We start from the raw sequence: 23,331 nt of genomic DNA, 5'->3' as shown, positions 1-23,331 counted from the left end.
ACCATGAGTGTCCTGAGGTGTGGGCAGTAAGGAGGCTCCGGGGCTGGGTTTCACCCAGTGCCAGGGGGGAGGCAATGTGCCAGCTGCCTTGCAGAGCTGATGCAGACATGAGATGCCCAACTCACCTGGGGACTGAAGGCTGTGGGGAAGAGCAGAGCTGAGCCATACTCTTCATGGTGTTGCTGAGCAGATCTGGGCCAGCTGAAGGTGTCATGAGCACCTGGTAGGTGGCAGAGTATGGCTATGCATTGCCTGTTCTCTGGAGCAGGCAGGCTTGTGCCCCCCATACAGGTACCTAGCAGCTCAGCCTTCAGGAGATGGGAACTGAATTCATTACAGTGTCTCTGCTTTAGGTGAAAAAGAGCAGTAGAAAAGTGGTAAGGGCACAAAAGCAAGACCTCAGGAAGGGAGGCTGCAAGTCTGCCTGAAGAGATGTGCAGGGGAGAGGCACAGATAGTGCATAAAATAAGAGCTGTTCATTTTCTCCCATAGTATCACATAACTGCCTCGAGAATGATAAATGGCTTTTATCTACCATGTATCACAGATAAGGTTTCCTTTAAAATTACCATAGTTATTGGAATATTTTCTTCCAGAAGATGTATTTGCTGCAGCCTGAGCTGCTCCTGACACTGCCTGGCAATCCTGAGCAAGAGATGAGCTGAGATTCTACCAAGCAGGGGAAGAAGAACCAGGATCAGCCTCTACAGCAGTTCTAGAACTCACATTTACATCACCATTTTTAATTCAGGGCAATCAGTGATGGAAGATGTGCAGCCCTTTGGAATGTTACCATCTGTGAGAGATCATGTCATTTGGTTTTCAACCCTTATTTACTGCTTGCCTAAATTACAATAAGCTGCTAGGCTAATTACCCTGAGACTAATCAGGAGGAACAACCTGCATGGTACTAGGGCCCCTATTTTCATGCTTTCCCAGGGCAGCCCCACAGGGATGGCCTCCACCTCAGCACCCAGAGGCAGAGGGCAGCCTGGTAAAGCCGTGCTGTTAGCCCCACCCCAGACAACCTTCTCCAGAAGCCTCTGTCAGTGCACCCACTGGCCAGTGCATTGCAGCAGGGATCCTCCAGAGGCAGCTCTTTCAGCAGCACAGGCAGCACAAGCCAGTGCACCTGGCTGGCAGTCTGTGTGCAGGCTGCGCAAGCCCAGCCAGCGGTGGCCAAGTCCTCCCGAGCGGCGCCGCGGGGCCAGATGGCTCACAGTCACAGCCCATAAATCCCTCTCTGCTATTTCCATCTTGTGTTTACCCAGCTCAGCCTGTAACAGCTACTAGCGTTGAAGGCTTCCTTTTTGAGGAACATCTGTGGTTTTGACAAGTCTTTGTAGGTATGGAAAAGCCTGAAGTCCTTCAGCTCCAGCTCTCGGAGCAGGCTGTACCAGTACCGCACCACGCTGCTGTCGTTGCCGCTGACCTCAAAGCCAGGCCAGTGGACGTGCACCTCAAACACCAGCTGCCCTATCTGCTCCACAACGTCCTCCAGCAGCAGGTTTTCCAAGATCTTCCACTCAGCGCTCTCCACATCTGCCTTGAGGACATCGATCTGCAACACAAACACCGTCAGTGAGTGACAGTGAGGGGCTCTGCAGTTACCAGCACCTGAGGCCCCTTCATAACACACCTTGTTCTTACCTGTATTGAAAAACAGCCATTAGAACATCCCAGAGCATAGAATCACCCAGGCTGGAAGAGACCTCCAGGATCACCAAGTCCAACTGATCACCCAACCCTATCTAACCAACCAGCCCGTGGCACCAAGTGCTTCATCCAGGCTTTTCTTAAACACCTCCAGGGACATTGACCCCACCATCTCCCTGGGCAGCACATTCCAGTGGCCAATCACCCTTTCTGTGAAGAACTTCTTTCTAAGACCAAGCCTAAACTTCCCCCTGCACAGCTTGAGACTGTGTCCTCTTGTTCTGGTGCTGATTGCCTGGGAGAAGAGACTAACCCCCACCTGGCTACAACCTCCCTTCAGGGAGTTGTAGATGGCAAGAAGGTCTCCCCTGAGCCTCCTCCTCTCCAGCCTAAGCAACCCCAGCTCCCTCAGCCACTCCTCACAGGGCTGTGCTCCAGACCCCTCACCAGCTTTGTTGCCCTTCTCTGGACATGTTCAAGCTACTCAACATCTTTCTTGAATTGAGGGGCCCAGAACTGGACACAGTACTCAAGATGTATCCTAGGGCTAACACAGACAGCACACGAGGTTCCACACTTGTCGCCTCACAGCCCTTCTCCTGCCTCTGGAAAGTCTTGTACCTTGGGTGGCCAAAGCAGATCATCCCACACAAATCTTGTGGTGGCATCAAAGCTGTGGAAAAAGGTATCATCCACTGAGCACTGCAGGGTGCAAGGGTTGTGCTCATGAAGGGCTGCAAGACTTTCATGGAACAAGCTGTAAAAGAGCTGAAAACAACACTGGACTTTCAGAGCAGGACTTAGAGAGTGGGGTGTGACTGAGGCCCGTGGTCACAGGTTGAGTGAGGACAAAGCCAAGCCACTGCCTGTCTGCTCGTTAAGGCAGCATTGTGCCTCCTCCACACCGAGGGAGGCAGGGAGCCAGGGGGACATGAGCAAGGGCTTGCAGAGTTAAAGCCTGCATTGTGGCACGTCCACATGTGGAGAGGAAGGTTGCACAGACAGCCTTAGCTCCTAACTTGAGTCTGCAACAGAAAGCCTGTCAGTCTGTCCATCCCTGAGGCCCTGGAACAGCTTGACAAGGAGCTCCTCCAGGGCCAAAGGGAAGGCTGCTCCTGCAATTTCAGCTGAGAACCGCTGCACGGCTGAGCTGCTTTGCTCTCCTTCATACCTTTAAACAGGTGACTTATTTTGCAGATACCCACTTGCAGCTCTACCTGTAATGCACTTTTGTAGGTAGTTGGTTCTACATGGTTGTAAATGTCACAGGACTTTGCTGCCACAATTCAGGACCCACTGATTTTTATCTCTGGGAGACTCCTGTAAGTCTGAAAGGAGACAAATTAGCCAAAGCCCTTTGTTTGGTTGGGTTTTTTCTTGGAGGAGGTGGGGTAGGCAGCAGAAGTGTGTTTGCTTTTGTTTTCCCATGATCTTGCTGTATAGCAGCAGCAGGAAGTCTTTTTTCCCACCCCCATGGTGATGTTTCCAGTCATCATCCAGGTTTGTTTGTTGTTCTCTGGTGGCACTAAGAGCTGCTCCGGCTGCTCAGCAAGCACAGCAGCCCTGCCAGTATCTGCAACAACTGATCTGAAAAGTGGCTGCTAACCAATGCCTCAGTAGGATACAAAGAGTTACTACAATAACTGCTTAAACACACACTGAAACGACCAAGGAAGAAACCAGCAGCCACTGGGGATGTGCTGCATGCACAAACCAGAGCCTCTTTGTTGCCCTTAGTGCTGTGCACTGCTCAGAGACCTGGAGGGAGGAAGGTGACTCTCTACCCACCAACTTCTGTGACTGCTTTCCAGGCAGGGCTTCCAGAATCTCCATTTTATGGCATGGACGGGTTAAAACAACTGGCAGGACAGCTTTGTGTCAGACTGAGAGAACAACAAGCATCCTGCTAACACCAAATGTAAGTTTTGTGATGATTAGACAGCCCAGGAGATATTTCCCATCGGTGATAAGCAGTGCACTGCTGATAAGAAAGGCAATACCACCTTCCAATGCCTTGAGTCTGACTGCTAGTGAAAGGATTAGTAGCCAAATCTATAAATTCAGAGCTCTAATTCACCCTGGAGCACAGCTGGAGTCTGCTGCCAGGAGTAAATCCTGGAGGGCAAAGATCTACAGTGCCTGAAGGTAAAGGATGGCAGTTGATTACCCACCAGATTCAAGCGCTCAGACTAAGGTTGGGTCCTCTTATCTTCCATAAATCCTCTTATCTTCCACCAACTCACTAGGTAATCACAGAAAAGCAAGGTGGGTTGTTTCCTGTTTAGCTGCCTGGAAAAAGATCTGCAGCACTGTACCAGTTACACTTGGGCAGGGGGAAAAAAAAGCCTTTCCTCATGCACAACCAGGCAGATAAAAGAGCTGAAACAAGAACTTGCTTTCCCTAGTGAAGGTTAACTCGTACTGCACAGGGCTCATTTTAGGGTAATGACTTGTTACAACTGAGCATCATTTTCCTAAAGCAGAGATCAGAGCCCTGCCTGCCTTGATGGGTTTTGAAACACCAGGGTTAACGGGGTTCTCAGGCTCTGTGCTGCCCCATGGGCACCGTTTAAAGCTCCCTGTAGAGAGGAGTCGATTGAGAACGAGTAGCTGGAGGAAGCAATTTAGCTGCGTTACTTCCAGCAGGAGCTCAGCATGTGCAAGCTGCAGCCAGGAAAGGCAAAACCAGCAAACGTGGTGCGGGGTCAGGGAAGGAGCATCCCTCCCTGTCTGTGGGAGCAGCTCTGTGGTATAAACTGGGAGCAGGGAGCTGGTTACAGCTTTGGAGCAGAGAAGTGGAGCCCTGAACCACCCTACATCCTCCTGACCCACAGTGCTGCACCTGGGATTTGAGGCTGCGAGAAATGAGCCTCTGGCTCCCCTGAGACTGGGTTTTGGCATCAGCTCTACAGCAAGGCAAACTGCTTGCTTATGCATCAGGTTTTCCCCTCTCCACCCAAGTACAATTCCCTATTTTCAGCAGGCAACACTCTAGGAAAAGCTGTTTCATTCCTGCTCTGGTAACACCCGGATTTGCAGGTAACAAACAGGTTCTTGAGTGTGGTTTTCTTACATTTATACCACTACCACCAGCTTTTCCCATCTGCAGCCTTTCAGCACCATACTCCTCTCACTTTCCTTTCCAAATGCACCTACAGCCCCTCCTCTCCAGCAGGCAATGGGTTGGGTGTGAAGTCCCTTTCACACAGAATCACTTAATTGTTTTGATTGGGAAAGACCTTTAAGACCATCAAGTCTAACTATTATCTAACTCTACCAAGGCTGGTGCTAGACCACGACGCTCAGCATCACATCTCTGCTGCTTTTGAACACCTCCAGGCACTAGGATTCATTCCCTTTTATTCTCAACCCATGCTGCAATTAATGGCAGACAGCCTAATGACAGCCTAACAGCAAACAATGCTCCCAGCAGCTTGCAACTCCTTCTCTCCAAGCTCCCTGCAGTCGGTGGAACTACCCCAGCTCTCTGAGCCATCCATGGGGAGACTGGGACTGCTGCGGGCATGTTCTGAGCAATGTGGATACTGAAATCAGGAGGAAAGTCAATCACCAGTGCCAGTGATGTAGAACTCCAGACAGCAGCACTTCTTTAGACTCCTTCACTTCCTTCCTATTCAGCTTTCCACTCCCCTCTGTGATGGTCCTTGTGGCCAGCTTCAAAGTGAGGCTGGGACCAATCTGTCATGCGAGATTATTTGCTCCCAACCTGACAGACTGAGTACATCTTAAGTATGTGCTTCAGGCATCAAAGCCACAGAGCCAGTCTGTGCAGCTGGGTGCTTACATGCTCTTTGGTCTTTGTTTTTTCTCTTACAGTAGAGGGCAACTGTCCAGTTGAAGTCACTCATACAACAGACATGGCACTGAAGCAGAGCACCAGCAGCGAGGGCAGATGAGCTTCGTTCCTCTGCTCTCACTGCTGATCCTCCACAGTCCCCTGAGTGACAGCGGAGTCTTTTTTCCCCCTTTTGCTCCCAGTTCCAGAGATGTGCTTCCATTAAAGCCTGACACAGCAGGAGCAGGATATGAAGTCATTTTATGTCTACCACTTAAGCTGGAGAAAATGTTCCCAAATCATATTAAGAAAACTTATTCAGCTTTCTCCGACAGCCAACTGCCAGCATACAAACAGCTTGCCAGGAGCAATGGCCAACAGTACCCAGCCAGAAGCCAACCCAGTGCATGCAGGAAGCATCAAGCTCAGCTGAGTGCTCAGAAGCACTATGAGCACCTTGCCCATGGTGTCCCACTGGGGGCTGCTCCCAGCAAGGACCCACAAAGGCAGCCAAAATGCCTCCCTCCCACAGCTGCAGAGCCCAGGGGCGAGGGTGAGCTGACACTTCTATTCCCCACTTCTTCCCTTGGTCTCTGGTGCCACGATGCTTCCCACATACCCTCTCCATATGGAATTAAATTGCTCTCTGAAAACTCATTACAGAAAGAGACACCCCCACCACCCCTGCATCCTCCAGTCCAGCCCAGTTTAAGCAATGTCACTTACTCCAGCAGACAGACAGACAGACAGCCTTGTAGCTGGCAGGAGACTTTGTCCTCTACTAGGGGAATTCACATGGCCTGAAATCCTCTCTCCCTGGCTGCACTTGGTCAGGAGGCACCAGGGTTTCACCTGTGGCTTTCCTGTCATCACAATCATCTTTCTTTGCTGTGGGATTAGTTCCTGGCATCTTCCCATCTTAACTCACGCTGGGCACTGGACCAGCCAGAGATGGCAGCTCGCTCATTACTCATCTTCTGGTCATAAAATATTACATGTCCCCAAGCCCAAGCTGATTTTCAGCCAGGTTTGGTGGCTTCAGTTAGCATTACACCACAGCAACCTTAGAGGCAGAGGTACTGTGCTTAACATCCTATCTAGATTGCTACCCAGCCAGACCAAGGATCCTGTACAGTGACACAGAGAACCTGATCTACAAGCCCTCAGCATGGGGTAGGTTGGCACTACAAGCACACAATGCTGAAGGAGAGGACCTGCCCCTCACAAAAAACCTGAGCATGAAAAAAAATCTTTGCAGCCCATTTCCTTAAACCAAAGCCAGCCTCCAGAGCAGGCAAGGGGAACCTCACTGCTAGCTAAGGACTCAAAGTGATGCTTTCTCAGAGGAAACAAGGTAAGGAGCCACCATGAGGACATCACACACACACCCCAACAGTGACCTCCTTGCCTGCTCAGACTGGCAGCAGCTCACAAGCACACACCCCTGTATTGCCTCTTCTCAGCTTGCATGGCCTTTGGGTTGGACAGAACGAGATGAAAACAACATCCTCTCAGCAGGTCCCTCAGTCCCACACTAGATTGCCCAAGTGGGGAAAAAATACCCCACAAGAGAGCTGCAGAAACCCTGATCTCAAATAGCTGGTGAGCCTGGTGAAGCCCAGAGACCTGTGAAATATGAACTACTGCCCTTTTCCAGCAGCAGCCAACAGCCCAGGCTGGAGGTGCAGCTGCTCTGTGCACAGCCCTGGCCCAGCGCGCAAGCTGCTTTGCAAAGAGCTCATTCAGCCATCTCAGCTCACAGGAGATGTCCTGCTGCCTGCTCCCCCTGCAAAGAGGGGAGAAAATCCTTTCATTTCTGTTCTTTTGATCTTCTCTGTCAGACACTGCTGGATGCCTGTGGGAACGGATGTTTACTCAAAAGGATAAATGCTGCGTGCTGGACCCTCAAGTTTCTGCCCCTAAAGAGGAACAAATGTTTGCAGGCTGTTTATGTTGCCCCAGCACCATGCAAGGCCAGCAGGAGCCAGCTCCACACTTACATAAAGCCAAGTTGTCCTGGTCTTGCTAAAGGGGAAAGTCAGCAGCAACACAGCAAACACATCACAAGCAGACAAGCAGCCAAGTCAAGGCAGGAGGTTTGCATTAGAAGGCAAATAGTTGTGGAATCACAGAACCACCATGGTTAGAAAAGCCCTCCAAGATCATCAAGTCCAACCATCATCTAACTCCACCAAGGCCACTGCTACACCATATCCTTGAGCCACCATATGTAGACAGCTTTTAAGCACACTTTATGGCAATTCAAGCACTTCCCTGGGCAGCCTGGTCCAGTCTTTGAGAGCCCTTTCACTATAGAGGTTTTTCCTAACACCCAACCTAAACCTCCCCTGGCAGCAGCTAATCCCAAGAAGCAAAACATGTGACTGTGTGCCAGGGACAGAGCTTGGGCCACCATACAATGGTTGTACACAGAAACCAGCATTCTGCCTGCAAGCCCCACTGGTCTTCATTAATACAGTGCCCATGGGGGCTTCAAAGTGCAAGGAACTGAAGGACTCAGAGTCCCACCTTCCAAAAACATTCAGCACACCCTAAAGAACGTCTCCTGCAGGATGACAACATGCAGCTCCAGTAGAACAGGATAGCACTGCTGTTCTGTCACAGAATCATAGAATCATTCAGGTTGGAAAAGACCTTAGACATATCAAGTCCAACCTATTACCCAATACCTAACACCTCCTGACAACTAAACCATGGCTCCAAGTGCCTCATCCAATCCTTTTTTTGAACACCTCCAGGGATGGTGACTCCACCACCTCCCTGGGCAGCACATTCCAACGGCCAATTATTCTTTCTATGAAGAACTTTGTCCTCACCTCCAGCCTAAACCTCCCCTGGTGCAGCTTAAGACTGTGTCCTCTTGTTCTGGTGTTGGTTGCCTGGGAGAAGAGACCAACCCCCACCTGGCTATAACCTCCCTTCAGGTAGCTGTAGACAGCAATAAGGTCTCCCCTGAGCCTCCTCTTCTCCAGGCTAAACATCCCAGCTCCCTCAGCCTCTCCTCACAGGGCTGTGCTCCAGACCCCTCCCCAGCTTTGTTGCCCTTCTCTGGACCCAGCAGAGCATTCTAGAGACTCCAACACCTCCCTGGGCAGCCTGTTCCAAAGCCTGACCACTCTTTCAGGAATTTCTCCTGACATCCAGTGTCAATAACTTTTCAGTGCCAATCACTTCCTGCAAACTGTGAGAGAGATGAGTAGCAGAGAAAGCCCAGGATGCTTATGGAAAGGGGGTTGCTCTCAGCTCTCATAAAACCAGTGTCCTCTCATGGATCATCACCCTGAGCAGATATTCAGCCAGATTCAAACCATACAGATTCCATCTCTGTGCTGAAGCAGCTGTTACTGGGTTAAGCAGGAGCTGGGGAGCATGAATACAGGTCTAAGGTCTGCAGGTGCCCTGCAACTGGTACCACCTTGTGAAGCAGAGGAAGGTCCCCAGGCTCCTGCTGAACTCTGGCTTGGGTGGGAGGAGAGAATCAGGAGTGCCTGGCTTCCTACAGCAGCCTCAGTGACGATTCCACGGTGCTTGCAGCAAGTGCTGAGCTCTTTTGAATGCAACTGCTTGACGCTGACAGTGAAACACTGCTGCTGAGAAGAAGGTGGAACACACAGCATGTTGGTGCAGCAAACTGTGCTGGGGACTGAACACAGCTTGTGCAGCCCTCTGGGAAAGCAGGTTTTTACTACCTGATTTTTTTTTCTGAAGGGTCTCAACAATCAAACCCAAGGTGGCCACAAAAAAAAAGGGAAAATACTCCCTCCTCCCCCCTCCCAATCCTGCTTTCCTTCTCATTTTTTAGCAGACTATAATATGTTCTCTCTTTTGGTAAATATGACCTGCACAAGCTCTGCTTCAGCAGTGAAATGCTTTCATCACAACCCAGGCATGGCACTAGCCCTTTTCCCAGGGATGGAAAAGGCTCTGGCTTGCACCACATTCCACCAGCAGCATCATTAAGAGGATCTTTGCAGCTGTGCCTGACAACTGCATACTAAACAGCACCTCCAGGTCGCTCCCTAGAAACACCACAACTCCTCTAACAACAGCTTGAGAACTGCTCCTGCTGCAGAGAATTTAAATGAGAGGAAAGGGGAGAAGCAAGAGCAAAGCCTGTGCAGGAATGTGCATGAGGCATTCCTCGCACAGGGTGGGAGAGGTGGTGAGCAGTAAATCACTGTCCAAGGATCTTTGCTTCCAGAAATGTGAGGTGGTTAAGTTCATTCTTCCTCACAGCCAAACTCTTCAGCCTGGTTACAATTCAAACCCTCCAAGCTGACTCAGCAAATGCAGAGCAATTACCACTCTCATCTCATTAGCACTGAAATTAAAATGTACATACAGCCAGGGAAGAAACATCACCTGGCAGGAGCTTGTAGATTACTGAGGGGCAACCAACACAAGGTTAAAGGAGGAAGCACTTCCAGCTGCAGATGGAAACATCTGCTGCAGTTTGGTTGCCCCTTTTCACCAAATGGAGTAAAATTCACCAACTCACTGCCCCACTCCCAAACACAAGGTTCAGGTACAGCAGTGCTCAGTGCTCCAACTGCAGCTCTGCCCTGACTCCAAGGACATTGGTTGTGCTACACAGAGAATGAATTTGGAGCACAGCCCTATGAGGAGAGGCTGAGGGAGCTGGGGTTGCTTAGCCTGGAGAAGAGCAGGCTCAGAGGAGACCTTATTGCTGTCTACAACTACCTGAAGGGAGGTTGTAGCCGGGGGGGGTTGGCCTCTTCTCCCAGGCACCCAGCACCAGAACAAGAGGGCACAGGCTCAAGCTGCACCAGGGGAGGTTTAGGCTGGAGGTTAGGAAGAAGTTCTTCACAGAAAGAGAGATTGGCCATTGGAATGTGCTGCCCAGGGAGGTGGTGGAGTCATCATCACTGGAGGTGTTTAGGAAGAGACTGGATGGGGTGCTTGGTGCCATGGCTTAGTTGATTAGATGGTGTTGGGTGATAGGTTGGATGCAATGATCTCAAAGGTCTCTTCCAACCTTGTTAATTCTATTCTGTTCTATCCTATCCAGCAAGTGGTTCTCAAGACCAGAGTGGATAAAGCCTTGAACAACCTGGTCTGAGCTCACAGCATGTCTTGTTTTGAGCAGGGGATTGCACTATGAGCCTCTCAAGATCTCTTCTGACTTGAACCATCTGTATGAAGAAAGGTCCCCATCCAGCTATCCCTAATCCATGGGGAATACCAGCACTGTAGCATCCTCACCCCAGCAGGCAGTTAAGAGAAAATGAAAGCTTTCATAAAGCTGAACTCCACTGCAGTAACCAAGTCTTGTGCATTCGGTGGCTTTCTGTTTGCCAACAGTGTGCTACACAGTGTTCATGTTTAGCAAAGAAAAAAAAAGGTGGGGACAGGGAGAGAAGATGAGCAAGATCAATTTTAACATCTTTATCCCTCCCTGCAGGCTGATAAAATACTGCTCTTCTCAGAGGACAAACCAGTAAACATTCAGTTTAGGTTTGTGTACCAGGAAGGAGGACTCTCATGACAGCCTCTGGAGATTATTCCAGAGCTTAAAAGATTTCACACTCCAACAGTTCCCAAAAATACCATGAATGTGTTTCCTTTGTCAGACTCATCCTAATATAGCACTGGATAAGTCCTTTACCTCCAGGCTCTTCACACTCCCCAGAGAGCTGAGGACTGCTGCACCACACAGCCAATGTAGACAGATCAACAACTTCTAATCTTTCCTCAAATCCACTCTAACACCAAAAACTTGTTTGTATTTCTTGCCATAACATCAGGATGGGTTTCCCTTTCTGTGGATGAGGTCCCAGCACTGACTGCAGGGTAGAAGGTGTGCTCTTATATCAGCCAGAGTGCACAACAGCCCATCCAAGATCTTTGACTCCCTTGCACATCAAGCCCCCAAATCACACCTTTTCACTTCAAGGCTACACTATCCAGAACTCCAAGAGGCTTTGTCCATCCTCTCTTCATCAGCACAACCCAACCTCTCTGCAATCAGTGGAAATAGTCTTAATCACTTGGAGGGTCTTGGACCAAGTCCCAAAGAACAAAAGCAAGGAGAAAATGAAGCATTAACTTCAAATGCAGCTGTGTGGAATTCCTGCCTTGAAGTGGGAACTGAAGGGCTTGGAGGAATCCTCTTAATCTTCAAATTAAGAGGAATGGGATGACCAGCATGTTTTGACCTCCTTGCTGGGGATAAAAAAAGAAGTGTTTTGGAAAATCCTCTGTGGAACTGTTCTGAATTAACTTATTTATTCAGTCAAGGGAAAATTCCACTCTCAGGCACCAGAAGAATGACAACTTGAACGTTGCAGTATTGCCTTGGATGTTCTTTCTGTAACTAGGAGCTTATCTGTGTCCTCTTGTTTAGCCTGGAGAAGAGGAGGCTCAGGGCAGACCTTCTTGCTCCCTACAACTACCTGAAGGGAGGTTGTAGCCAGGTGGGGGTTGGTCTCTTCTCCCAGGCAACCAGCACCAGAACAAGAGGGCACAGTCTCAAGCTGCACCAGGGGAGGCTTAGGCTGGATGTTAGGAAGAAATTCTTCACAGAAAGAGAGATTGGCCATGGGAATGTGCTGCCCAGGGAGGTGGTGGAGTCACCATCCCTGGAGGTGTTTAGGAAGAGACTGGATTGGGTGCTTGGTGCCATGGTTTAGTTGATTAGATGGTGATGGGTGATGGGTTGGACTTGATGATCTCGAAGGTCTTTTCCATCCTGGTTAATTCTATTCTATTCTGATGCAACATACAACTTCTCAGGCTGACTTCAAAAATGAAAGAAAAGCCACTCAGAACAATGTGAGCAGAGCCAGCCCAGCCAGCCATTTCCCAAATAGGATGCAGCAGAAGATGGCAGAGTGTGGAGCAGCTTTATCCTCGCTGGGAGGAAGTCAGCCCTGACATCACCAATGCAAAGGTTTTGCACAGGGAGAGCTACCAGAGGGCTAATAGAGCTAGATGCTGTACATACTCTTCAGAACTCACCAACACACCTAACCAGCTCACAGGCCATGTCTATGCAGCTAGAGGAAAGGCTGACTACATGTGTTCCATGTGCATTATAGAATCAGTAAGGTTGGAAGAGACCTCAAAGATCATCAAGTCCAACCTATCACCCAACACCTCAGGACCGCTAAACCATGGCACCAATCCCCTCTTGAACACCACCAGGGATGGTGACTCCACCACCTCCCTGGGCAGCACATTCCAGTGGCCAACAACTGTCTCTGTGAAGAACTTTCTCCTCACCTCGAGCCTAAACTTATGTTCCTTAGCTACCCCTCCAGCCAGCTGCTCTCCTGTCAGGTAACTTTTGCCCAGGAAGTTAAATCACACAGAGCCACAGCTACACCCTGCTCATGCACAGGAGGGCTTACAATCACTCTGTATCACTGGGACAGCCTGAGAACTGACTGTTCTGAGACGGTCACAAGACTCATATGCTCTTTCTGGATCAGGTCATTAATCATTGCTCTGCGATTAATTATTCTTAACCAAATCAGTGCAAGGCCAACGTCAAAGCAAAGCCATCTCTCCCCCCCAGATGTTTCCCTAGTGCACAGCCCACTGTAGCTAGAGCACGACTAAGAGCTAGGAAAGAGTCTTCCCTCCCCCCCCTTATCTTCAAAACCAAATCAGTAGAGCTAAACCAAAAGAAAACACTAAATAGAAGCAAGAGGTGAAGTGAAAAGGACATCTTGCATTTTGTAACAGCAAAGCAAACAAACATTGCCCTGCTTGCTTTGTAAAGCTTACAGCAAAGCTCCTCCTGAGCTCGGGCTGCCTGTTTCTTTCCAAAAGAAAGAGAAGCAGAACTACCTGCAGGCGATGAAGTCTATTAGCATTTGAATTCACGCTCGTATATCCTTCGAAGGAGGAAAAAAAATAAACCCACCCCAACCCTCCTCTTAAAAGCAACATAAGGAACTTCCTCAAGCGTATTCTGGCAACAGTTATTTGAGACTTGAAGATTTCTGATGTCTTTTCAGGCCCTTAAAAAACAACAAACTGGGAGAACGTTAAAAATCCCACAGATTGCTGCCAACTCCACAACAGGATGTTTTTGTTGGGGAAGGCTGTAATTAGGACCAGTGACCTTGACAATGTAAACAAGCCGTCCATTACCTCTTCTAATTATTCTTGCAAAGCCGTGGGTTTTTCTCGTTATGAACTTGGCTGTGCGAGTAGCTCAGAGCTCATGCTGAGCCAACCGCCAGGAACTTTCACAGGACCCACAATACCAGCACCCAATGTCACCAGCTAGGTGAAGGGGAAAGGAAGGGAGGAGGAGGAGGAAAGGATTTAGCACACGGCTGGTGGTTCCAAATCGAGCTGGCTGTTATCAGCACACGGAGAAAGCAAGGCAGAAAGGACACTCCTACAAGGAATGCATGATAAGTACTGCTGAAGAATGACCCTTTGTCAGAAGATAGCCTTGGGAAGCCCTCCTGAGCTAGCAAGAAGGAACTTCCAGCTGAGAGCTACCAGGATGATTAAGGGAGCATCTGCCCTAGGAGGAGAGGCTGGGAGCCCTGGGGCTTTTCAGTCTGGAGAAGAGAAGACTGAGAGGGGATTTAATAAGTGTTTATCAATATCTGAGGGCTGGGAGTCAAAAGGGAGGGGACAGGGCCAGGCTCTGCTCAGTTGCACCCTGTGACAGGACATGGGGCAATGGATATCAACCCCAGCACAGAAGGTTCCACCGCAACATGAGGAGGAACTTCTTCACTGTGAGGGTCACAGAGCCCTGGAGCAGGCTGCCCAGAGAGGTTGTGAAGTCTCCTTCTCTGGAGACTTCACATCTGGATGTGCTCCTGTTCGACCTGTGCTGGATTCTATGGTCCTGCTCTGGCAGGGGGGTTGGGCTTGATGATCTTTGAAGGTCCCTTCCAACCCCTAACACCCTGTGATCCTATGATCTTTCTCAACACCTAATCCTGCAGTCAGAAACCTGGTGCCTGAGTCCTTACCTTATGATGTCCAAATTCATTCAGTACTGTGCCCAGCTTCTTTGTGCTGCTGTGGGGCTTGTGAGCAGCGATGGCTGGATTGGGATCCCTCCAGTCAATGGACAGGCGATGATACCAGAGGTGCTGACCCTCCTGGATGTGTGCTGACTTGATGCTGGGGTCAAAACGATGCACCTCACATCCACTGTTGGCCATGTTGATCTCAAACTGGTTGTCATCATTGCCTAGCCTGCAGAACAAAACCAATGTAAGTATGAATAGAATAAACCAGGTTGGAAAAGACCTTTGAGATCACCGAGTCCAACCTATCACCCAACACCATCTCATCAACTAAACCATGGCACCAAGCACCCCATCCAGTCTCTTCCTAAACACCTCCAGTGATGGTGACTCCACCACCTCCCTGGGCAGCACATTCCAATGGCCAATCTCTCTTTCTGTGAAGAACTTCTTCCTAACATCCAGCCTAAACCTCCCCTGACACAGCTTGAGACTGTGTCCTCTTGTTCTGGTGCTGGTTGCCTAGGAGAAGAGGCCAACCCCCAGCTGGCTACAACCTCCCTTCAGGTAGTTGTAGAGAGGAATAAGGTCTCCTCTGAGCCTCCTCTTCTCCAGGCTAAGCAACCCCAGCTCCCTCAGCCTCTCCTCACAGGGCTGTGCCCCAAACCCCTCCCCATCTTTGTTGCCCTTCTCCAGACACACTGCAGAATGCTGCAAAAAGAACCACTGCTGCATAGAACTTTCTGGGGATTCACAGTTAAAGAAGGTAAAACCCAACCTATTTGTTTCTAAAGTGAAATGGAGGAGCTGCTGTGCTCCTTTGAGGGATACACCCACAGCCCTGAGCAAAATCTAACCCTAATTCTGACAAGATCACCACAGATAAAGCTAATAGTCACAACAGTGGCTGCTGAAGGTTTGGAATTAGTAGTTAGATAAAGGAAATGTAAAGCATTGTGGTTTCCCCCAGTGTCACATTCATAACTTGCCTCCAGAAACTTGTAGTGGCATTTTTCATCTACAGAACTCAACTACTGGACTGGATGAACCAACCTCACCAGAGAATTCAAGCTCACTGCAATATGCTGCCTATGATTAGAATGAAGGATTCAAGGCAAGCACTAAACCACTTTTAGGCCAGGCTGATAACTTTCCCAGAGAGCTTCTGCTCAATTTAGCAGTTGACACCACTTACAATAAAGTAAATGAAACATTAGAACCTCTGTGCTGTCACTATTCCTCTATTCTTATATTATATTCATAGATATGCTCCCCTATTTTCAGTTGGCTTTTCTCCTGACAAGATGACAACACTCTCCTTGGTCCCCAGTGCACAAACTTGCAATAACCAAGCCATGAACAGAAAAGCAAACACATTTAATATTTATACCACGCTGCCTTGTAAAAATCAGGCACATCTCCCACCCTGCCTACACTCTAATGGTACAAAGATGATGATGCCAAGTGGGAGCAAGACACAAGCACCAAGCAGCTCACTTTCTTTGTGCACAGGAAGACACCCAGAGGAAAAAAAGAAGAGGCAAGTTTTACAACAGCCCCTTCACAGCAGTAGCAGAGATTTTACACAGACTTAAGAGGAAGACTGCTACTCATTTGGCAAAGACCTCAAAGGAGAAGAAAAATACCAGCCCCACTGTACAGAATTGTCTCAGTCCTTATCTTTGCAAGAAGAAAATGCACCTTACAAGGCTGTGCTACCTTCCCAACACCTATAGCCCACTGGCTCACACTAAAACCAAGAAGTTTTTCACCACTGTCATCACCTGTCTGGTGAGGAGCATGTCTTCTTGTTCCAAACACACTTCAAGCTATGCACTAAACCTTAAATCAGAATTGTGGTGCTGGATATCGTAGAATCAATAAGGTTGGAAAAGACCTCAGAGATCATCATGTCCAACCTGTCACCCAACACCTCATGATTAACTAAACCACGGCTTCAAGTGCCACATCCAATCCCTTTTTGAACACTTCCAGGGATGGTGACTCCACCACCTCCCTGGGCAGCACATTCCAATGGCCAATCTCTCTTTCTGGGAAGAACTTTCTCCTCACCTCCAGCCTAAACCTACCCTGGCACAGCTTGAGACTGTGTCCTCTTGTGCTGGTGCTGGTTGCCTGGGAGAAGAGACCAACCCCCACCTGGCTACAACCTCCATTCAGGTAGTTGTAGACAGCATCAAGGTCTCCCCTGAGCCTCCAGGCTAAACAACCCCAGCTCCCTTAGCTTCTGCTTGGTGCCATGGTTTAGTTGCTTAGATGGTGTTGGGTGATATTTTGGACTCAGTGATCTCAAAGGTCTCTTCCAACCCGGTTAATTCTATTCTGTTCTATTCTTCTCAACCATCTTCTCCTTCAGGCATCCTGGGAAAGTAGGAGGAGACAGAGACTGCAAAAACAGCCCAGTGTGCTTTTAAGAATAGCTCCATTCCACAGGATTCCAGCCCATGCAGTTGTGTAGGAGGAAGAGAGAGGCATTTGCTTCAGTACATTCAACACACATGAGGAAAAAAGTTCAGAAGTGAACCAAGTGAATCGACGTGTTTGTTTGCATGTGGCTCTCTGCAGAGGGGACACTGCTGAACAAGGACCAGTGTAATCCCTCAGGAATGAGAAGCTGGCTAAAATGAACAACTCAGAAGTTGTTGGGGGCAGTTACAGCATTAGAGTGATGAGCTACCAGTGACCAATGGACACATGGGTCCGTGACACACTTCCAACTGTGCCAGCTGGTACAACCCAGAGAGCCAGATGCTTTGGATGCAGCTATACCTCAGGCTGCCTCCAAAGAGATTGCTTCTCATGTGGGCTGCAAGGGGAGGCTCACAGCAGTGCAAAACAGGAAAAGTAATACAGAGGAGGCTGAAGAAAGCGGTGGTACATCTTCTGGCACTGCAGCTAATAGCTCAGATTTATGCCTGAAGAGATATCTAACCAACAGCAAATAGGCAGGAGAACAAAATAAGGTCATCTCCAAAAGCACTGGTCTGAAAAACTCCTGGCTTGTATATGATCATGCTAAGGGACAACAGAGCGTGAAAAACGTAGACAAATGTGGTCTCCCAAGAAAGATTTGGTGTTTCTTAGTGTAGAAGGGTCACAGAAGGCTAGAGAGGCCCTTTCCCTGCCATGAGGAGAGAGCAGCTGCTGCCTCCAGCAGCAGTAAAAGAAAGGAAGCTAAAGACACTGGCCTGTTTTCACTGTACAGAAGAGAGCTGGGCCAGGGCAGCTGCACACAGCCCCTCACAGAGGTGGGCTTTCAAAGCAGCAACTGGGGACCAGCTCTCCCAGCCTGCATGCAAATGGCAAGGAAGAGCTCATTGGCACTGGTCCCTGTTGGCAGCAGGGCAGGGACACTGACCTAAGGCAGAGGTCAGCACAGCAGAGAGCAGTGTCCCTTGGCTGTCCTCATGCTCCCAGGGTTCACAGAGGGTCAGGGGACAGAGAGCCCTGCAGAGGATAAACACTGGGCTGCAGCTTGCTCTGCACGGAGCATCGCTGCAGCCTCCACCTCAGCCTGGAGTGCAGCGAGCATGGAGGAGGCACAAAAGCTGCTTTGTCTCCTTCAGCACAGCTCTGGTGGACACCTGCAGCTGATCCAGCCTGATAACTGCAGGTATTCCTGGCACTCCAGCTCCCACAGGGACTGCAGGACAGAGCTCAAAAGTGTGCACGTTAAGGTCCAGTTTTCCCTTTCTGTGTTTCCCCCTCCCTGCTCCTCCTCCTTCTCAAAGGAAGACAACCAGGCTCTGCAGCTGGGGGCAAAACCAAGCATCCCCTGTGTGATTCCTAAAGCCCCTACACTTTCAGATCCACCTCAGAGGGGTTCTATAGAGTACTGCAGTCAGACTCTCTAAACCACAGACTGGTAAGTTTCTGAAATCCTATTTGTTTGTATTATCCCAGCTTGAGTGCCTGCCTGTGGTGTTTGTAACAGACTTAACTTAATCTAAGCAGATTTATCACTAATAACTAGAGCTGACTAATGCATATTGCAATTATGTATCACACTGGGAAATCCTGTTCCCCAAGGAACAACACTGCTACCTCCCAGCAGTGGAAGCAGCTAGTAGGAATCTCAGAGATCTCCAGAGGTTTCAGACACTGCTCTCTCTCATTCACAGACTCTTCTCCAGCATCCAAGGAGGCAAAGCCTGAGCAGCAAGCTTTGTTCCATTTTTAATGATAGATGGATTTAATTCAGGGTTCCCAGCAACACTCACACTGAACTTTCACATTTGTCCTCCATCCATCCTCTCCACAGAGGATGCTCTTCATTGGAAGCAGCTGCTCCTCCTTTGCTCTTTATGAAGCCTATGAGACAACAAAAATGTTTCAAGGGGATTTTTGTCTTACTCAGAACAAAATTGCTTTTCTGCCTGTCATAAACTAAAGGAAGTGAGTTTGAGAGAAGAACTACAAAGTAATGAGCTCTAAGGCTGCAGTAGTAAACTGGAGGACTGAAGCCTCCTTAACCTCCAATAGCTCCCTTTTCTTTTCTAGCTGTTACATCGTGGTTGGCTACTTCTTGCACATGTGCATCTGATGATTGATGGGAGAGCCAACACCACTTTCAATCTCTGCTAAGCCTCACTGGTCCACCAGCACAGCAAATCCATCATTCAGGCTCCCTGCACCATACCCAAAACATCACAAACATAGCACTGGGTTACAGCCACTAGCTCAGGTTTGTTCAAAACCGTTAGCAAGTTCTCTTTGTGCCAGTCAGCTTCCTGCCAAATCTGCATCTCCTGCCACAGATGAAGTCAACTCTGCAGTTGTACCTTCCTGGCCAATTCAACAAAAATGCCACTCTCAGTTCACTCTGGTCCCAAAGGGAAGAGGGTCATTAATGCAGGAGCTCAATGACCATGGAACTTGAAGGGCAAGGTCCAGATTAATTCCACTGAACTTTGAGTACTTTGCCAAGACATCTGAAGTTAGCACCCACATTAACACAGGCTTCTATAATCGAAGGAAAGCTCCACCTGCCTCCAGAATGCTATTTAGCTTAGCTGATTTTCCACCTGAATGTGTCTGCTTCTCCCTACTGACTGCTAGGAGGTGGCTCAGGCAGTGAGCCAGCACAACACTCATGCAGGTAAAGTCTGGATCTGAGCAGGGGGTAACTCAGCTTCTCTCTTAACTATCACAGCAACATGAAAAACTGAGAGAGGTAAAAAAATAATGCAAACTTGTATTCTGCATTAGACCCAAGTAAGTATACATTGAAACAGATGGCAAAGAACAGTCAGGAAATAAGAAGCAGCAGCAGCCAAGAGGAGTTTGTTCTCTGTATACACTGTGCATGCTCTTGATCTTCTGCCACAGAGCAGCACAGCTGAACAAAACCTGACAGTCCCTCACCCTCAGAAGGGCTTGGTCTTTACAGTTAAGTTTGATCCCCAGATAAACCCACCCAAATTAGCAGAACACTCCCTTTGAGCCCAGTGCATCCACTTTGCACTAATTGCTGGTGTTAACTGCCATGTGCTAATGCAGAATACAGAATTAACCAGGGTGGAAAAGACCTTTGAGATCATCAAGTCCAACCTACCATCCAACACCATCTCATCAACTAAACCATGGCACCAAGTGCCTCATCCAGGCTCTTTTTGAAGACTTCCAGAGATAGTAACTCCACCATCACTCAGAAATTCCACTCAGACCCTTGCTACCCACCAGACCTAAACCCACAGCAGCACAATCACAGGAGCAAACTGTGCTGGTTGAAGAGAGATGGAGCCTTGCAACACACCTCTAAGCTAAAGCTGGCTGCCAGAACAGCAAAGACAGTTTTATTGTGATCTGTGTGAAACCAGCTGCAGATCCCAGCCATCATTCTCCCAAGGCAGCTGTGCACTGACAGCTAATGCAAAAGGCCAGGCCAGCGGCCTGACAAACTCTGAGGAGTGACCTCCCTCATCCTCCTGGGAAGCAAAGTGTTTTATTAGCAGGGAAACAGGCTGAAGTTGTGATTTTACTACCTGTGAAAGCACTTGTGCCGTGAAGAGTGAAAACTTCCCTCTCAAGTGCCTGTAAGCATTGTGAACACTACAAAAACATTGTAAAATAAAAGCCACAGCTGCCTTTATTATTGTCACTTCAGCAGGTCACCCCTGAAGTGCTTGGCAAACACACTCTCATGAAGAAATGTGCTGCTTTGTTCCAAGGGTAGGTTAATGAAGTTTTACAACACTGCTGCTGAAGTACCTGGCAATTACACAAGTCAGTGCTGCTCAGGCAAGGCAGAATAGAATAGACCAGACCAGGATGGAAGAGAGCTTCGAGATCATCGAGTCCAACCAATCACCCAACACCATCTCATCAACTAAACTATGGCACTAAGTGCCTCATCCAGTCTTTTCCTAAACACCTCCAGTGATGGTGACTCCACCACCTCCCTGGGCAGCACATCCCAATGGCCAATCTCTTCCTTCTGGGGAGAATTTCTTCCTAACATCCAGCCTGAACCTCCCCTGGCATAGCTTGAGACTGTGTCCTCTTGTTCTGGTGCTGGTTGCCTGGGAGAAGAGACCAACCTCCACTTGGCTACAACCTCCCTTCAGGTAGTTGTAGAGAGCAAGAAGGTCTCCCCTGAGCCTCCTCTTCTCCAGGCTAAGCAACCCCAGCTCCCTCAGCCTCTCCTCACAGGGCTGTGCTCCAAACCCCTCCCCAGCTTTGTTGCCCTTCTCTGGACACCTTCCAGCAAGCCAACATCTTTCCTAAACTGAGGGGCCCAGAACTGGACACAGGACTCAAGGTGTGGCCTAAGCAGTGCTGAGTACAGTTTCTCTCACTCATTTCCATGCCCACCATCATCAGTTTGGTTTCATACCGGTATCAAAATAATAATAATAATAAAATGCAAGCAAGCAAAGCCTCTGGTGGAGAAAGGTTTTCCCCTGCACCCAGAGCACACAGCAGCACACCCACAGGTTCCAAGCACACCTGAACATCACGTCCAACCCATCACCCAACAGCATCTAATCAACTAAACCATGGCACCAAGCACCCCATCCAGTCTCCTCCTGAACACCCCCAGTGATGGTGACTCCACCACCTCCCTGGGCAGCACATTCCAATGGGCAATCACTCTCTCTATGAAGAATTTCTTCCTAACATCCTCTGGTTTAAAAGATGACCTCGTTGCAGCCTGTGTTGCATTTCCAGGGCTCTTCACAAGCTAGGTGTCATGAAACAATTTGCTGCTTTAAAAGAGAGCACTTACCCAAGGGAGTAGAGACGACATTGCTTGCTTCTGATCCGATGAATGAGGCTGAACCTCTCGTCAAGACAGACCGACCAGGGCTTCTTTGTGGGCTCAGAGTACCCTCCCAGGCTGTTCAGGTTCAAGTGTTCGCAGGAAATCTGTGGAAATCAAAGGCTGTTTCAGTCCCAGACATGACTTTTAATTTGTTTGTAATTTGCCTTCTGGGGAAAGAGTGGAAAGGAGAAAACTGTTAATTGGTTTCATTTAAATCTGATTGTCAATCTGATACACAGCTATGGAGATCTGATGATTTTCCCCCCCCTCCAGCCCCCCTTGTTCATCTGTTCTGCTTGGTGAAATGTAAGGCTTTATATAATCCCCCTGAGAGCAATGCAGTTTGAAAAGCAAATAATTAAGCATTAGTACCATACCCAACATTCCATTTTCCTGAGCACAAGTTGTTTGGGCATTAAAATATTTTGGTTGTGTGTTCTTTTTTTTTTTTTTGTAAGCAAACCCTGGAGTGGATTCTGCATCCTGAATAACGTTCAAATCATGTTCATGATTCAGGATGGGGATCACAAGTTGCAGAGTCACAGCGATGTACACTCTACACCTTACCTAGAGTGTCCTGGAGCACAGTTCCAGAAGGGATTTAATCATCACCCCAACACATCCCCTCTCCTACAACAGGGGGATTTAAGCAAGTGCTTAACCAAACATGAGCATGTGTGTGTGTGTTGGTGCTGTGCTGGCTCAGACATCCAGAGCCTAAAGCCAGGATGAAAGCACAGCAAAAGGAGAAGAGATAAAAGACCCTGCAGGGAAGAACACTGTCAAAGTCCTTGTAAGGACCAAGAAAGCAAGGATTGAATCATCAGAGACCTGCAAGCATCAAAAACTCACTTACCTGAGAGGTGAAGCCAGCTTTGCCAGCAGCTGAGCAGCAGCCTGCAACAGCCAGAACAGAGCAGTGACTGAGCCAGCCAAGCTGTGTCCCCGTGAGGGACATGCTATGGAGGAGCCCCTGCCTGCAGGACCAGCTCTGCCCATCCACCCAGCGGCTGGGGCCAGCACTTCACCCCCAGGCTCTGCCACACCTTTCTGCACCGCCTTCTTCCTCCAGACCCACTCTAGAGGAGGCAGGCATGAGGGTGCTGCAGCCTTTCCAGCATCTGGGAGCCAGGGCAGAGCAGGTGATGGCAAGCCAGTGTCACCAGAGCATGTGGTAAGGTGGTAGTAGGAAGCAGAAGCAAGCACCAAAGCTGTGGCTGCATCTGGCCAGGAGAGTCTGTGCTGCTCTGCACCACCATCAGCCTACATGTGGTTGAAGGACTTTTCAGGCCACATGCAGACTGGCCATCCAGTTCAGGAGTTGCAGGGCACAGGCTGCTAACACACAGCTAGGAAAGCAAAGTGAGAAGAGTTGCAGGAACTCAGCAGAGGCACTGTGACAAAAAGCTCTTCTTTGGGCCCAGTGCCAACCCTAGCTGCAGGGATGGGAGCTGGCACTGCCAAAAAGCCAACAATAACAAAGGTGGAAAGAACAACAGTAGAGACAAAACCAGGTTAAACATCAGTCCTGAACTGATTGCTCCTTTCTTCCTACAACAGATTGTCCAAGCTCAGCTCTCAGTTTTAGCCAAACTAAACCATCCAGGTTT

General features: G+C 49.0%; 1 protein-coding gene across 1 annotated transcript in view; it reads right to left on the bottom strand.

Moving 5' to 3' along the window:
• Positions 1–297: 297 nt before the first annotated feature.
• Positions 298–23,331, bottom strand: part of METTL24 (methyltransferase like 24) — a 44,556-nt gene continuing 21,522 nt past the window's right edge. The window contains exons 3-5 of the mRNA XM_054174127.1: positions 21,686–21,825; positions 14,437–14,665; positions 298–1,561 (exon numbers count right to left, since the gene is read on the bottom strand). Of these exons, the coding sequence (XP_054030102.1) occupies positions 1,247–1,561; positions 14,437–14,665; positions 21,686–21,825 (684 nt within the window). The 3' untranslated portion in view covers positions 298–1,246. The remainder of the gene's footprint in view (positions 1,562–14,436; positions 14,666–21,685; positions 21,826–23,331) is intronic.

Source organism: Dryobates pubescens, chromosome 28 (genome assembly GCF_014839835.1).
Source record: "Dryobates pubescens isolate bDryPub1 chromosome 28, bDryPub1.pri, whole genome shotgun sequence".
In the NCBI taxonomy this organism is placed as follows: domain Eukaryota; kingdom Metazoa; phylum Chordata; class Aves; order Piciformes; family Picidae; genus Dryobates; species Dryobates pubescens.
The sequence above is the reverse complement of the archived record's forward strand: the minus strand, read 5'-3'. Positions and strand labels throughout refer to the sequence as shown.